This window comes from Netta rufina (assembly GCF_964035555.1).
Source record: "Netta rufina genome assembly, chromosome: 9".
NCBI classification, from domain to species: Eukaryota; Metazoa; Chordata; class Aves; order Anseriformes; family Anatidae; genus Netta; species Netta rufina.
This window is the reverse complement of record NC_140132.1, coordinates 10,202,306-10,218,320: the sequence shown is the minus strand read 5'-3', so window position 1 is coordinate 10,218,320 and position 16,015 is coordinate 10,202,306. Positions and strand designations below refer to the sequence as shown.

Here is a 16,015-nt window from a genome sequence, read left to right as displayed (position 1 = left end):
ACTGGGATTGTTCTCCCGTTCCTCGCAGTCCCTACCAGATTCACTCACTCCACCTCTAAGAAGTAGGCGACGGCTTAGCTGGGATATAGCAAGGGGTTAATAACCCTCAGTCCCTGAGGAGAGAGGAAGCCTGTCCCATTCTTATGTAAATTATTTTCCTCAGCTAGGCACAGGCAGTGCTTTGGCTGAGGCAGATTAGGGCTGGAGAAAATGCCAAGGCTGAGCCTGGCCCCGACAGAAGCATTTCAGTGAAGAGCTCTGGCACCTGCTCTGACATTGCCTTTTGCTCTGTGGCTCTGCCCCTGTGTCTCCCTGAGGATGTGCTGTCGTGCATCCAGCCTGATTGTCCACAGCCCGATTGTTCACTCCCTTGTGGCCCTGCATCTTCGGGGCCTGCCTTGTCTTGGTGCAGTTGCCCTGTGCACAGGGACTGCAGTGCTCTCCACACCTGTCCCCTGTAGGCACGAGAGACCAAACCGCTGTGACCAGCAACGCTGGGCTGGACTCCTGGCGGCTGGGTCAGGAGGATGGGTCCTCCAGGGCATCCTTGCCTCTGCAAAGGCAGTGAGGCAGGATGGTGGGCATGGGATGATCACATTTTCTTGCTATTAAACTGCAGGAACCTCACACTCACAAAGCACCATTCATTCTTTAGGTTAGTTCAGTCAGTAATTCTGAGAGATGGTTGGAGTGGCTTTAGCAAGGTTACACCGACTGCTTGCTCTTTTCTTTATCTTTTCCATAATGATGCACTGGGGTTGCCAGTTCCCCAGGAGCACAGCCTCTTAGGCATGGTAGTGTGTGTCTCAGATTTTCAACTTTGAACAATCAGAACATTTTGTGCCTACCTTGAGCATTACTTGCTGTGCTAAGGTCATTGTAACCCGTTCTGTTTGGTATCAGAGCATCTGCTGTTTCTGTTTAGACAGCCGGACAAAGATGTAGATGACAGAAAGGTGTTTTCCCCTTCGGGCTTGGAATTGAACCTCTCAAAAGCAGGTAATTATGTTTATTTGCTGGGACACAGTGGTGTTTGTAGAAGGCAGATCACATTTTCCTTGCTGCCGCTTCATTTGGAAGGGCTGGTGGTGGAGGGCACCGTGCACAACGAAGTAATCCTGGTGGCATCCCTGTGTCTGTGATAAACCAATGCCATGCTGTCATCCTGGGCCTGGGGACAGCGATGGCACGCTCAGGGGAGAGCTGCAGGGGGTCCGGGCCACAGGGGGGCTCCCTGTGAGCCCCCCGCACGTGTCTGCAACAGCAAAGCCCAAGAAGTGCTTGTGCTGATGACCAGGTGCCATGAAGGGATTGTTTGCTTGTCTCAGGAGGCTGATGCCACCACGGTGACACAAGTGGCACTGTGTGCGTTGCTGTGTGTCACAGTGTGCACCAACAGAGGCACCGAGGGGAGAGCTCACGCTGCTGTGTGGTGTGAAGTGGACCTTCAGCAGGAGGTGGAGGGGTGGTCTTGCTGTGGGGGTGTCTGTGCACCCACCTGTCCCTTGGCTGCCAGCGGGAGGCCTGGTTAGTCATCTGGATCAGCCCTTCCAAATTTTCTCTATGTGAAATAACTAAATATTGATTCAGACTTGCAAAACAAATCTGTTGCAAAATCAATCACTGGAAATAAGACGTGAAAAGAAGAGTTTGTAACACTGTCAAAGTATTGTTACAAAATTTGTTGTTTGTTCAGGTACTACGCTGACTTGCTCAGGGATCCTCCCTGTTTCCCTGCGGTGTTCTCTGTCAGTTTACAAACAAGGATGTCGTCTCCTCCTGCCAAACTTTTTCCGTAATCTTGTAACATTAGCAAGCAATTAACAATACGTATAATTCATAATTACAGGGTATTTACCATCCAAAAAGCTTTAGCAAGAGAACTTCCTCTTAGAATATGAATATACTAGAACATTATGCACCCTAACATAATGAGAATGTACATTATTTTCAGAAATTAGTGACTAAAGTGAAGTTCTGTAGTTGGCTTTTAAGGAGATCCAAATGGCCTGACTATCAAAGGTATTTAGCAGTAGCAGACTGGAAAATTAAAGCAAAACCAAAACCAATGTACTAGTACTTGGACTTGGTTCATACAAATAGCTTGTAAACACTAGCAGTATTTGCATACTAATGAGTCTCTCCCTGTCCATTACCTAAAAAGATAACAGTGCATCCCCATTTTTTTCCTCAAGACCAGGACGTTTCTTCGAGGAAATGGATACATCTTCCCCAAAATACCCAGTCAAAAAGCGAGTGAAAATTCATCCCAACACGGTAACAGTAAAATATACTTCTCATTATCCCCAGCCAGGAGAAGAGGGATATGAGGATGGTAATGAAGATACTGGTGTATTTATGGAGGATAACCCTAAAAAAAGACTGTTGAGCGATGGGAAAAAGAGAGGAAGGACCTTTTTTGGTACGATAGACACCCAGCTCCAGCCGGCACAACTACCAAAAGCCAGTGAGATGGGGCATTTCCAGAACTTTCCCGAAGGAAATATACTGCAGTCGAGGAAAATGTGGATTGTCCTTTTTGGATCTGCCGTGGCTCATGGATGCGTGGCTCTAATTACGAGATTAATTTCCGATCGTTCCAAAGTGCCATCCCTAGAGCTGATTTTCATCCGCTCGGTCCTACAGGTTCTGTCCCTTACCGCTGTGTGTTATTACCATGAGCCGCCCTTTGGCCCCAAAGGGTACAGACTCCGGCTCTTCTTCTACGGGGTCTGCAACGTTATCTCTATTACCTGTGCTTACACTTCCTTCTCCATAGTTCCCCCCAGTAATGGGACCATCATGTGGAGGGCTACCACTACAGTGTTCAGTGCCATTTTGGCTTTTTTACTGGTAGATGAAGGAATGGCTTACGTAGACATAATTACTGTCGTCGGCAGCGTGTTTGGTGTCTGTCTGGTCATGATCCCCAACATCGCCAAGGAAGAAAACTCTTTGCTGAGTACCTGGAAGGAAGCTTTTGGCTACACCATGACCGTTATGGCAGGCTTGACCACTGCTCTCTCCATGATAGTCTACAGGTCAATCAAAGACAACATCAGCATGTGGACAGCACTGTTCACCTTCAGTTGGACGGGAACCGTGTGGGGAGCATCCACCATGTTCGTGCTTCAGGAGCCAATTGTCCCGCTGGATGGAGAAACCTGGAGCTATCTCCTTGCCATCTGCCTCTGCTCCACGGCAGCCTTCCTGGGGGTCTACTACGCCCTGAGCAAGTTCCATCCTGCTTTGGTCAGCACTGTACAGCACCTGGAGATAGTCATCGCCATGGTCCTGCAGCTCATCGTGCTGCGCATCTTCCCAGGTACTTACGATCTCATTGGGGGAGCAGTTATTTTGGTTAGTGTTTTTTTTCTCGCGTGTTATAAACTGTCCTGGAAGAATTTAGGAAGACAGGATTATCAGGAGATTGTGGATTCTTCCATTAAATGAAGCGCAGTTTTGTTGTCCAGTCCTGGTTGCGTGACTACGTGAAAGTGACGTATTCCAACTCCGTTGTGTTCTCGTGTACTGGTCAGGTCCACTCCTTACTGTTTATCTTCACAGCTGATGTAGCAACATTGGTAATTTCAGATTTCCGTGACAGGTGAACTTGTTCTAGTGTGTACAACCACTGACATTTTTATGTCGTATGAGAAAAGGATTTTTGTCTGCAGCACATAGGGTGCGTGAGTGGAAGCACAGATGCCCTGCCAAAGTGCAGGCCGAACCGTAGGCATTTTCCTCCTCAACTTCCTGGGATAAAGCAATACGGAGACAGAGGGATTCACTGGTGACTGCCAGTCCCGTGTGCTGGGGTAGTAGGAAATGAACAGTAAAAACATTACAATGGTCAAGCAGAGCGTTTGTGTCCTCTGTAACACTCCTTCCACTCTGGCTGTAATGTTCTAAATGAAGAAATGGTAATGTTTCTGTGATGGGTACTTGTGTTTCCTGTGTGTGTATAAACAAAAGAATACATCCATCCGTAAAGCATTTTCTGCTCTGTGGTTAAACTTCTCTCTCAATTGACACAGGAAGCCCAGACTTCTAGGGTTTTCTTTCCCCCACCCCTTGCGAGGGGGAAAAAACAGCCCCCAAAACTGGATCTTCACCTGTCCCCAGCTGTAAAAGAGGTCTCCAAGACCTGGAAGATCTCTGATAATAAAAAAGCTGCCCCTGGAGCAGCGCAATGTTCTTTCTTTGGAACCACTTCTCCCAAAAGATGTTTTAACTATTACACAAGGGGAAAAACAAGATTTGCATTTGAGACTGAGGTGCGAACAGTGGTGTTAACGAGGAACAGCCTGACGGGCATCTAGTGACTGTTCAGCCATTCCCAGGACAGTCAGCCCTAAATTCATTTCCCAGCCTAAGGAAACACCAAAGCCCTAGTCCTCTTCCACTGTTTTTTGAAGTCAGCGTGATTGGATCTTAACAATTCAGTTACAAAACCCATTTGACTCGTCAATCTGATTTATGGTTCCAAATTTGCTTCCTGGTTGTGCTAGCGTATGGCTAGGAAACAGCAAGACCGGTGTCTAAGAACATGGCCGCAGTTGTGCTTTCTGCCACTAACTGCGACGCAGCAGTTGCATGAATCCCCCTGCCTACCTTTCCTGCTCTGCTGTGAGTTTTGCTAACAGGGTGAGGTTGGGCAGCAGCGCGTTGGCTCTCAGCTTCTCGTCCTCCTGTGACACGACACAGCAGGAGGATCTGAGCACGCGACGGGTTTGTTCTGCACCCCCTGCCCACCAGGCACAGGAGGAGGCCGGGGCTTTCAGTGCTGCTTGCCGGGAATTGCTCTCTTAGGGTATTTGAGCTGGAAAACCACAGCAACGGTTGGAATAGATTAAGTATGGGTCTCTGAACAGGGAGATAAGATATCAACAAGACTCCTTGTTGATAAGGGTTAACAGATATAACAGTTCATGATAACAGAGAGCATCACAAGCCCATTGATTCTGACCACCTGCAGAGTAACAAAGATGACACCTCCCGCTGTTCTGTCAGCTGCAAACCCCAAGCCATTGCACTCAGTGGCCCAGAGGCTCCAGGCTCCCAAAACCACCAGAGAGGAAGGGGCGCAAGGCCCCCCCCACCAGGAGGTGTCACCAGTCACCCATGCTGTTCCATGTGTGGAGGATATCAGGGAAGCACCTGCAGCAGGTGGCAGGCACGCTGTGACAAGTTCACACGCCCCCGAGCAGTGCGGCAGCAGGGGCACAAGTACGGAGCCCCCTCTGTGCACCCAACCCCAGGCTCTGTGGCAGGGGCGCAGTGCTGAGCCTTGGACTGGCACCTGCACTGGGAGCCCAGCTGCAGCTTGGAGCTGAAGCATGGCCCTAAGAAGCGTTTTGAAGCGTTTTGGCTGAGGATATCCTCGTGGTTGCCATCCAAAATGGGAAACTTGGGTGTTCAGAGCTCATCTGCCCATCAGGGCTGCAAGAGGGCACCGCAGGACCGGCCCAGAAGGAAACCAGCAGTAGAGAAGGTGGCGGCTTTGTGCCTACCACACGTCCCAGGCAGTCCCAAGGCACCTCAGCCCTCTGGAAATGTGCTGCCCATAAAGGGCCCCGTGTGTCACCACTGCTGCTCTGGGCTTCCCAGCTCAAGCAGCAGGGAGCAAGCAGGGCGTGAGCAGGGCCCCCCAGGCTTTGGGGGACTGCGGCCCTGCCTGAGGACTGGGGCAGCGCCTCCCCGCTCAGCAGGTTGTGCCTCTGGTCTGAGCCACAAGCATTTACCAAGGGGAGAAAACATCCCTCTAAGGACCCCAGCCAGCCCTGCATCCCCCAAAACACCACAGAAAGTACATTTTACTTAGGAAAGAGCCACAGCAGTGGCAACTACTTTTATTCCTATGAATACCAAGGGAGAGCAGATTGCCCGAGATTGAGCAGCCCAGCTGCCGTGCTCCTCCTGTGTGCGGCACGCGTGTCCTCCTACAGCAGTGATCGCAGCAAGTGCCTTGGCACGCAGGGGTGACAAGTTTCCTCCAGTGCTGGCACACATTTAGGGCAGGCACAACTGCTGTTTCCTTTTGGAGCACGTCGAGCTGGCACCAGGGGCTCTGCCTGCTGCAAGGAGGGGAGGAAAGGGGAGCAGGTAACGCAACGCTGTGCTGGGAAAGCCATGCCTGCCCCCTTCCCAGCCACAGCATCCTTTGGGAGCTCAGGGCTCTGGCAGCAGCAGCGCAATTCCCAGCCCAGCCTCTTGCCGCGCTGCTGCCAAGTCCCCGTGTTGCCCGGGGCCAGATGGCCTTTCTTCCTCTGAGCGGGAAGGCAGCGGGCTGGCTTCCTTTGGGGAAAACAACCAGGGCAGAAGGCTCCAACCCCTGCAGCTTCCATGCCTGTTACGCTCTGGAGGGAGCTGAGCTTGGAGCAACTTTTGAGCACGTGTCAATGTGTTGGCAAGCCAGGAGTTCTGGACAGCAAGGTGCTCTGAGCACACCATGCAGCGGGGAGTCCCGAGCAGGCCCCTGGTGAGCTGCCCCAGCCCCAAAGCAGCAGAGCCCCCTCCCCAGCACAGCCCCCAGCATCTGAGCAAGCTTCTCTGCTCGAGGGGCATGCACTGTGGGGACAAAGCAGCCCCGTCACGATCCCTGCGAGCAGGAGCTGACAGACAGCTAAGCAGAACTAGGAGCGCGTCGCTGATGAAGCAGGAATCTCGCTTCCCCCTCCAGCCAACCGCTTCCCTCACATCAATTCCAAACTGCAGGCTGGCTCAGTTTGGCTGGGGCGTTGGGCAGAAAGCTATTCCTGTCAGAGCTGGAGTCCAAACTGACTCAGCCTGCAGCCACAGGACAGGAAGGGCACATCCTGTGGGCAGGGGCTTGCTGTCAGCTTATCACCATCCCGCCCCTGCACAGCCGCCACAAAAGGGGTGGCCACCTCAACCATGCAGCTCCTGCTCCCTGCCCTGCCCGCAGCCAGCTCCCAGGGACGAAGCAGAGCAAAACCCCACCCCGAGAACCTGGGGGGCAGCTGGGCAGTCCTGGGGGCTACGAGGCTCCGTCCTCGCCCAGCCGTGCCACAGCCTGCGCGAGGTCCTGCACAACCAGGTCCACATCGGCACGGGTGGTGTCCCGCCCCACGCTCAGCCGCAGGGCGTTCTGCGCCACCTCGTAGGGGATCCCACAGCTGAGCAGGATCGAGGAGGGCCTGAAACACAGGCAGGGAGGAGAGGGTTTAACTGGGAGGCCAAAGAAGTGCACACATCGCTTGAGAGATTCACAGAGCCATAGAAAGGAGCATGTCTGGACAGATGCACTCGAGGCAAACCAGTGAAGTGCCCTGCCTACCTCCCAAAGGCATCTGCTCACACCCAGCTCGTTGCCCTGGGGCAGATCTGGCTCTTCCCCTCTGAGAACCTCCCCAGTACTTCCAGGGACTGCAAGCTCTACATGTCACCGCTCTAAACCAGCCCCAAAGCAGCTGCTGCCCCACGCACACCCAAAGGAGCCCTCTGGAAACCCTACACAGGCTTGGCTGGGCAAGCCAGGCACGCAGACACAGGCAGACTGCCGGCAGTGCCACACGCCAAGGAGTGCTTCCAGGCTCAGCTGGATCACCACAGCCCAGGGGAATGAAGTCCCTCCCGCAGCAGCCACGTGTTCCAGCCGTGTTTTATGCAACAACCTCCTGTGCTACTCTCAGCAAAGCTCTGCACTCGCTTTGCTCCAGGCAGTGCTGCCCACAGCCACCCCCAGGCCCCTCTCCCTGCCTCCCCCCTCTCTCCTGGGAGGAGAGGCACTGGCCCAGCTGGCTGCTTACCGATCCCCTTTCTCGGAGTGGCAGGCAGCCCCGACACTGGCGAGGAGGGTCTTGCAGTGAGCCAGCACTCTGCGCCCTGCAGCACACACACGCGGGTCTCCCCGTGCCCAGGCTCCTTCTGAGGGCCGCTGCCCGCCTCATCTCCGTGCCCAAGCCGTGGCCGAGCTCCCACGTGCCTCAGGCCCGCAGCTCCCCGTGGGAAGCGTGCGCAGGGGAGGTGGGAGCAGAGCTACCTTGAAGGCCTGGGCCCAGAATGGAGAAGTTGCAGGTGTTGCAGAGTCGCTTGGAGCCCGTGAACTTGCTGTTGAAGTGGAGCCTCTGCTTCCCAAAGGATGCCTGGAAGGACCAGAGGGCTGCGGACAGCTCTGGGAAGCGAGCAGCTCTGTCCCAGCGTGCCCTCAAGGCCCCGAACCCTGCAGGACAAGTCCCAAGGAGGGGAGAGATGGACAGGAACTGGATCCGCTCACCTCCAGCCTGGCCTCCAGGTAGTCCCGAACATCCCGCATGTGGGCCTCGTAGGCCTCCCAGTTCCTGCTCACAAGCTCTGCAGCCTGAGGAGACCCAGAGAGGTTCCCTCAGCAATCCCCAGACAGCTCCCTCCACATCCAGCCTCCCAGCAGCTGCCCCCACCCGGTCCCATCCCGAGAGCTTGCAGAGCGGTGCCAGCTGTGCCTGCCCTGCTGCCAGGCAGACTGCGGGGCAAAACCTGCAGCCAACACTTGGAAGCAGCTCCTTGGACTGGCACCAGAAGTCCGATCTCCTTCCCCTGCAGTTCACCTGCCCTCCCGCACCCAGAGCTTGTCACTTCTAGAGGTGGAGTAGTGCAGCAGGATGCGTCCATGCTGGCTCTGCCAGGCAGCAGCCCTGAGAAGCCTTTCCTCCGCCACCATCACCCACTCACCTTGCCAAGGGCAGCGATCATAGGGGTGTTCTCAGTGCTGGAAGGGAAGAGCGGGTAGGGACTTGCATTTCACTGGACTAGAAGTCTGTTCTCCAGCCTCAGGGCACAGCCCCTCCCCGCCTGTGACCCCTGGCTGTTCAGCCACCAACCGGGCACCTTACCCTGGCCGGAAACTCCTCTCCTGTCCCCCTCCGAAGAGCATGGGGTGCAGCGGGGTGGTGTTGCCAGGGCCACGCACGTACAGCGCGCCGATCCGCGGGCCGTAGAACTGCAGGGAGGAAGAGAGCTGCACCAGCCATGTGGGCACAGCGCCAGGTGCCCCGTGATGGGCACCCTGCCTGACCCCAGAGCTGTCCCCAAGCCTCAGCCACCTCCTGCAGCCCCTCCAAACAAAGCCCCTGACTGGCAGAGGCTGTCCCCCAGCTCTCACCTGGGGGACTCGCAGCCCCGCAGTGATCTCCCAAAAGCCCTTTGCAGCTGCCCAGCTCTGGCCATGCTGTGGGAGCCACCCAAGGTCCCCCCAGCAGGGATATCTGCGAAGGCGACTGGGCCGTGCGAGCAGTGCTGTACCTTGTGCCCCACGATGGTGAGGTAGTCCACCCCCAGCTCCTGCACATCCACGCGCCCCTTGCCAATCATCTGTGCCGCATCCGTGTGCACCAGGATCCTGGGCAGCCCCTCCGCCACCCTCTTCTGGTTGAGGATGTGGATGTGCTGGCTCAGCTTTGAGACCGGCTGGCAGGAAGGAGAAAGGTCTGTATCACAGGGACTGTCTGCTCCCCCTTATCAAAGGCCTTTCTGTGACCATGTCTCTTGGACACCTTCCTGGCCGCATCCCGTGCCGCTTGCTGCCCGCAGACTCACCATGATGACCCCGGTCTCATTATTGGCCAGCATGATGGAAACCAGGCAGGTGGTCGGCCGCACCGCAGCGAGGACGTCGTCCACCTCGGCCTGCCCACTTCGCGGGGACACAGGCACAAAGGTGGCTTCTGCAAGCCAAGAAACAAGCCCTCAGGTTTGCTGGACAGCGCAGCAGTGTCCAGGGCTGTCCCAACGCTGCTGAAAGGGCAGGAGGGCTACATGGGCAGCTGGCATACCAGCAGAGGGTACCAGCATCAGATGCCAACCAGGTAAAACATGCAGCCTGTGGGAACGTGGGCGCAGGAGTCAGTGCCATTTGAGGGGGGAAAAGAGGAACATCACAGAGCAAGCAGGTCCCTGTCTTTGTCCGCTTTTCACCTTTAGCATAGCAAAACTGCCAGTAGGGCAAATTCCCTGCTTTCCATGCTGCAAACCTGAGCCTGGGGCCAAATGTGCACAACCTGCCTCTCGTTGTCCCTGTACCAGCACCCAGCTCACCTGCCAGGCTCTCCTTCACCAGCTGCTCCAGCGGCAGACGGATGGAGTCGTGCTCCACGCTTGATGTCACGATATGCGGCGTGGCCCCATCCTGCCCCTTGCTTTCTTGGAAGTGCCTGAGGGCAGTGTGGATCACCATGTTGTTAGCCTGGGGCGAGGAACACAGAGAGAACAATGAACGCCTGGAGAAAGCACAGCACCGTTCCTCCCTACCCTCCTCACACAGCAGCACCCTCACCTCCGTGCCCCCTGAGGTGAAGATGACATCCTCTGGCCGGCCTCCCACCATCCTCGCCAGGCTCTCCCGGGCGCCAGCGATGAGCTCCTTGGCCTTCCTACCTGCAGGGCCAGGCCCAGCCGCTCCGTCACTGCTGTCACTGCACCCACAGCCCCCGCACCCAGCCCCTGCCCCAGGCCTTACCTGCCGGGTGGGCGCTGCTGGGGTTCCCCCAGGCCTGGCAGGCAGCCTCCCCCAGCGCCTGGGCCACCTCGGGGGCCAGCGGGGTGGTGGCGTTGTAGTCCAGGTACACGCTGCTGGGCGCGGGGCCCGGCGGCTCCGTCCCGGCACCCATCGCTCCCGGTGCTGTGGGGACGAGGGCGCAGCCGTGGGGGCCCCGCGCTGGGTGCGGCCCCTCAGGGCTCCCCTTAGGGCTCCCCTCAGCGCCTCGCCCGCAGTAATGGCGCCCGCCCCGGCCACGCCGCCCGCCCCCATTGGCCGCCCGCAGCCGCCACCCGTGCGGCGACCAATCAGCTCCCGCCCTCCTTCCCGCCCCGCACTCCCCCCTCCCCATTGGCCCCCGGCAGGCGGCCCCCGCCTCGTGGCCAATCGGCTCCGGACGGGGGCCGCGCGGGAGTCCCCCCCCCAGCTCTCCCTTACCCCCTCCCCCCTCCCGCGGGGCGCCGCGAGGCGCGCGCTCACAGTCACGCGCCGCTCCCTCCCCGCCTCCCCGCGCCGGCCAATCCCGAGCCGGGCGGAACAGGCGGGCGGGCGCTGCGCACTTCCGCCGCGTGCCCGCTGGGGCCGGGCGGGGCGGGGCGGAGAGGGGCGGGAGCGGTCCGCGGCGCTGCCCCTCTCCAAGATGGCGGCGGCGACCTCGGCCCGTTCCCCCCGCGCCCTCCTGCGCAAGCTCGGCAGAGCCCCCTCCAAGATGGCGGTGAGCCCCGGGGAGGGAGGGGCCGCGCCGGGCCGGGGGCAGGCCGGGGCCCGGCTCCCTCAGCCCCCTCAGCGGGCCCCGGCCGGGCCCCGGCCCCGCTCCCGCAGCGCCGTGACTCAGCGCCCGGGGCCGGGCCGCGGGGGGCGAGGCGGCGGCGGCGGGGCCGGGCCGGGCCTCCCCCGGAGCCCCCTCAGCGCCCCGGGCCCCGAGCAGCGCCCGGCGGGGCCTGGGGCCGGGCCCTGCGTGTGCCCCGAGCGGAGCCCGGCGCCCGGGGCGGCCGCAGCCTGAGGCGATTCGCAGCGATCCCGCGGGGCGCCGCTGGCCGCGGGTGGCGGGACCGGCCGCGGGTAGGCCCCGCAGCGCCTTGGGAAGGCCCCGGCCCGGCGGTGTTGAGCGGGGTTTGCCCTCCGCTCGCTGGCGGTGCGGGGAAAGATGCCCCCGCTCACGTAGCGCCTCTCAAATTGTCTTTCAGGTTATGTCGTAACCGCGGGATAAGCGAGCAGTGATGGAAGCACTGGATAGCGAGGTGAAAGCACGGAAGACTCTGGGATCTGTTGAGTACGTGGAGTCTTCAGGCTTCACCCAGGGAATACTGCCGACCAAGAAGGATGTGGTGCAGAACATGCTGTACCTACTGCAGCCCAAAAGAGCGGGCCAGGCCCAGCGCTCCAAGGAGGATGCAGCCTACTTGCTTGCTGAGCACCTGCAAGAGCACTGGTTGGTTTGCAACTTGCACACCATCGGAACGCAAAATATAAAGAAACTTATCCTCAAAATGTACGAGGAGTTTACCCGATTGTATCAGACCCGAAAGCAGAGACAGAACCAGGCTTTTACGGAGAGAGCAGACAAATTCAACGAGAGTTCGGAGAAGCTCTTTGACATATTTTGTACAGACGCGCAGTTGAGAAATAAATTGGAGGAATACAGTGGAATAAAAATGACTGGCATCGAATGGAAATTTCTTGAAGATCAAAGAAGCGAAAGGAAAATGTACTACGAAGATTTCACGGACAAGCAGGAACTGAAGATGATGGAAAGAAGGCAGAAGATACAGTGTCTGGAGCACTTCAGGAAGCTTGCCAGGGAGGAGAAGGAAGGAAACAAATCGAAGGAAATGACGTATAAAAGTGATGAGCAATCGGATGAAGGCACGAGCGTGGATGAATCCTATCTTGCTGAGGAAGAGAACGGAGGGGCTCCTGCCTTCTCGCTGAGGGGCAGAAGGAAGCGCCGCTGCACTGCCTGGTCCACCGGTGCCGCGACTCCTGCCAGCGATGCCATGCCCCTGGAGTGCCAGCATATACGGATGAGCATCAGGAGAGTTAGGCCTGGGTTCTACGAGACTGTGGAGAAGGTCGAAAACTGCTAGTGTATGCTGTGGTCAGCAAGCAGAGCTGCTGGAGTACAAGGTGGCAGTACACACGTTAGGCAAGTTTGAAATCCCACAATCAATTGGAAGTGAGTGTCGCAGATACCCAGCCAGAGCTCAGGAACATCCTGCCTCCGGGGAAGGGTGCTGGGACGACAACAACAGCGACAAGGACTAAACCACGTGGACTTGGAAGGATAAGTAGTCGGCGACTAATGACACGAAGACTCAAACGGAGCGGATGATGTAAGGTTATGTAGTGCATGAGCCTCTTCTTCCAAGGTCCTGTCTACGTCGGTGGGTTTTTGGAAGTCTCTCACCATTTCTGAGCCAGTGGTGGCCTAACAGGACTGATTTACTGCAGGGAAATAACTTGGACTTGTTGCTAATAGGAAATGAATGTGCTGAAGAGACCTCGCTCCCGCTGGTTTCCGTGGGAGGGAGAGGTCTTCAGCCCTTTTCAGCAGAATTTGGCGTTTCTGTGAGGAAGGAAGCTGGTTTTCACGTTGTGTTACCCGGTCCTAGAGAGGCGTCTTGTCATGTCGTGGAGGGATTGCTCTTCTGCTTGGGGAGGGAGGGAGAGAGGGATCAGGAGGCATTTGAGTGCTTTGGCTGTAAAAGCAGCGGTGGTTCTGGATGCTTTATTCTGGACTCTATTTTAACGACGTTTCCTTGATCAGGATAGACCTTCCTCTAATTGGATGAGTTAATACAAAGTCCCTAATCTAGGATCAGAGGTGTGAATCCTAAACGAACTGGTGTAGTCTTATCTTCCCAGGGAGGGGGAGTGGTCTGAAGATAGAGGGAAGGATGCAAACTGCATCGTTCAGCTTAAAATGGGAAGAGTTTTAGAAACCATTGCACTGTCCTGTCATCTTAGGATGTAGGGAAGAAAAAAACTTCCCCGTGTGTAGCTGTGGTATTTGCAGCAAAAGGCACCGAAGTCTGGGCTTGCTTTTCCTCCCCCTGTAGGTACGTGCAGACCAGTGGGGTGGAAGTGGTAGTTTTCCACCAAGAGTCTGTTTGAAAAAGGTGTCATCCTCTTGCCCACATATATCCCCAACAGTGACGTGTCTGTGATTTTAGATACATGCAGTACAAGGGTATCTGCCCTTCTCAGTTAGGGTTGCTTTACTGGTTTTTAAAGATGAGAGAGTTGAACTTTGTACGGAACCCAGCGCTGGGGATCTCTCCGGTGAGATTCCCAGAGCTTGCCAGATGACATTTAACAGCACAAAGTGAAGTCTTGGTTTGTCCACAGAAATACTCTGGTAGAAAGAGCTCAAACTTGCCTGGTTTTCAGATTTACCTTTCAGTGTGAACGTTGATTTCCCCACTCCAGTATCTCAGCTTTTCCCCGTTTCTTTCCTAGATGTCCTGCATATCATTTTACTGACATTAACTTGTGCTGTTTCATTCTTTAGCTTTTGCTTCCTTTAACAATAAATGCATGTACAAATAATTTTGACAGCTCCTGTTACTTTGATGAATCAGTTCTTGGACTGCTTTGAAGTCCTATGCCAAAGGAGGAATGAAACGCCAGGTAGCTGCTGTTCCAAGTCAGATGCAGCGGAGCCAGGCAAAGCCCAGCAGCAGCAGCCCTGGCCCTGCTGCGTAGTCAGGCTGCAGCGTGTATCTGCTCTGTCCCTCTGCCTAGGGACGGATTTGTCCAGCTCTGAGTGATACGTCGGCTTCCCAGTGAACTTGCTCTTTATTAATTGCCAGGATCTTTACCCTGTGTCTCTGAGAAGTTCCTCTTGGTAAGTGGCTGCAGAATATCCAGTGAACGCAGTGCATTCCGCGTCACTGCTGGTGTCGTTACGGGTTTCATTGCACGAACCCGCGTTCTGCAACACCCTTCAGCCTCCTCTGCTTGAGAGATCGCAGCCCTCTCTCTCCTCCTCTCTCTGACGTGCTTCACTGGCTTCCCCGTGCAAATGATGTCACGTTTAAACTATTTGCCTTCCAGCCCTGAGGTGCTGGACTCTAGCCTCTCACTGGGCTTTTACACCAGCAGCTCTGTTTCAGCAGGGAATATAGCCAAGCTCGGACCTCGCAGAAATAGATGTTTTTGTAATAACTGCTGTAAAACTCCCTTTGTATTAAAAATATAGATGAAGTATAAGTGCTAGCGTGTAAAGTAAATCCGACAGGGTTGAATTGAGTATGGAACACAGCTGTATAGCGCTTCATGATTTTCAGGGATTCAGGGAATTTAAGGTTGTCGAATCTGACTTCCTGTATACCACAGGGAATTACATTTCATTCAGAAGCCCCATACTCAGCCTACTGGTTTCAGTTTAACTGATGTGTCTTGCAGAAAGTTGAGCTGAAGACGTCAGAAGCCTGCTGTCTTCCTCAGTTACATACTTAATCGTTTGCTGTTTAATAATTATGACCATCTTCTAGGCTGTGATTCTTTTCATGACATTGTGTACAGGCTGAGCAGTGTTTATTGCATTTAAATCATATTTGTTTTTTAACTGGGTTTGACTGTGGATAGAGCCAAAGCCTGGCTCTGTTTCTGCTGCAACAGGGGGGAGATTTCTATAATGATGTATTCTGATTACTCTTCTTTGGGACCATGGTGCCTTTTTAATCAGGACAGTAAATCTTGTCCCAGATTCTGTACTTTTGTACGTTAACAGTTGTTGACTTTCCTTTTTTGGTGTGTCCCAAATAAATTAATATAACATACCTCTGGGCTTTTGTTTCTTCTTTCTAAAGGGGGAGGAAAGAGGAAACTGAAGCTAAAATTAATCTTCTCTACCACAGCTCTCCCTACCAGGCTCTTGCAGGAGCAGCCGCAAAGCATGCGGGTGGATCCGCTTTCATCTGGACTGCGCGGGGCGGCAGCAGGAAAGCTTCTAGAGAGAGGAGGAGGAGAACCCGAGCCCCACGTGGAACCTTTTTACAACAAATGCTGGAGCCTGGAGCCGCCAAAGGTAAGGGGAGGGGGCTGAGACTCATGTGCCTGGTGGTGGCATTTCACTCGGACTGGCTGTGAGCTGCAGGCAGTGTCGGAGACGCTCTCCTTCCCGGCAGCGGTCCTGTGATCCTGCCCTGTGGATGGGTTCCCCCTGGTGCCTGCTCCTCCCTGTGACTCGGGGCCGTGTTCGGGGGGTTGTGAGAGACAAGTGGGAGGCAGGCGGTGTCCAAGAGACACACAGGGTGATGGCCTCAGGGACCTCAGGAGGGTGGAGGGGAAGTGGGGGAGGAAAAAATGCTGTTAACAGCACCTTTGCTTCAGTAGCTTTTCACAAGAAGAAGGAATCAGAGCCCATCCCAGGGGTTACAAGGGCTTTTGATGGATACTGAGGTGCTGATTTAACTGGACGTCTGTGGAAAAATACTTCCAGCCATTGCAGCTGGATGGTGCGAATTGTGTTCTCCTACCTTGAAACTTTTGCTTTGATTTCTGCAGGAGCGATACAAACGAGAGGACATCCTGAAA

The 16,015-nt window shown here is 55.5% G+C and overlaps 3 protein-coding genes across 6 annotated transcripts; 2 read left to right on the top strand and 1 right to left on the bottom strand.

Annotated features, from left to right (window-relative positions):
• The first annotated feature begins 931 nt into the window (after positions 1–931).
• On the top strand, positions 932–3,756 carry SLC35G2 (solute carrier family 35 member G2). Its single transcript, XM_084291758.1, has 2 exons — positions 932–999; positions 2,196–3,756. The coding sequence occupies exon 2, from the start codon at positions 2,218–2,220 to the stop codon at positions 3,451–3,453; it is 1,236 nt and encodes a 411-aa protein (XP_084147884.1). The 5' UTR covers positions 932–999; positions 2,196–2,217; the 3' UTR covers positions 3,454–3,756.
• A 2,183-nt stretch (positions 3,757–5,939) lies between these two features.
• On the bottom strand, positions 5,940–11,024 carry SCLY (selenocysteine lyase). 3 transcript variants are annotated; one of them, XM_084291924.1, is made up of 13 exons: positions 10,955–11,024; positions 10,457–10,618; positions 10,274–10,374; positions 10,036–10,183; positions 9,538–9,665; positions 9,244–9,408; positions 8,835–8,941; positions 8,674–8,710; positions 8,240–8,323; positions 8,006–8,108; positions 7,773–7,848; positions 6,973–7,160; positions 5,940–6,077 (listed from the first exon to the last, which is right to left on the bottom strand). In XM_084291924.1, exons 2-12 carry the CDS (start codon positions 10,605–10,607, stop codon positions 7,001–7,003), a joined length of 1,260 nt encoding a protein of 419 aa, XP_084148050.1. In that variant the 5' UTR covers positions 10,608–10,618; positions 10,955–11,024; the 3' UTR covers positions 5,940–6,077; positions 6,973–7,000. The 3 variants fall into 3 exon arrangements, with proteins under 3 accessions (XP_084148050.1, XP_084148052.1, XP_084148051.1); XM_084291926.1 differs by having other exon boundaries at positions 5,940–6,074; XM_084291925.1 differs by having other exon boundaries at positions 10,913–10,960.
• A 32-nt stretch (positions 11,025–11,056) lies between these two features.
• Positions 11,057–15,258, top strand: LOC311212518 (uncharacterized protein). 2 transcript variants are annotated; one of them, XM_084291927.1, is made up of 2 exons: positions 11,057–11,189; positions 11,662–15,258. In XM_084291927.1, exon 2 carries the CDS (start codon positions 11,695–11,697, stop codon positions 12,559–12,561), a length of 867 nt encoding a protein of 288 aa, XP_084148053.1. In that variant the 5' UTR covers positions 11,057–11,189; positions 11,662–11,694; the 3' UTR covers positions 12,562–15,258. The 2 variants fall into 2 exon arrangements, with proteins under 2 accessions (XP_084148053.1, XP_084148054.1); XM_084291928.1 differs by lacking the exon at positions 11,057–11,189 and adding an exon at positions 11,277–11,536.
• Positions 15,259–16,015: the final 757 nt, after the last annotated feature.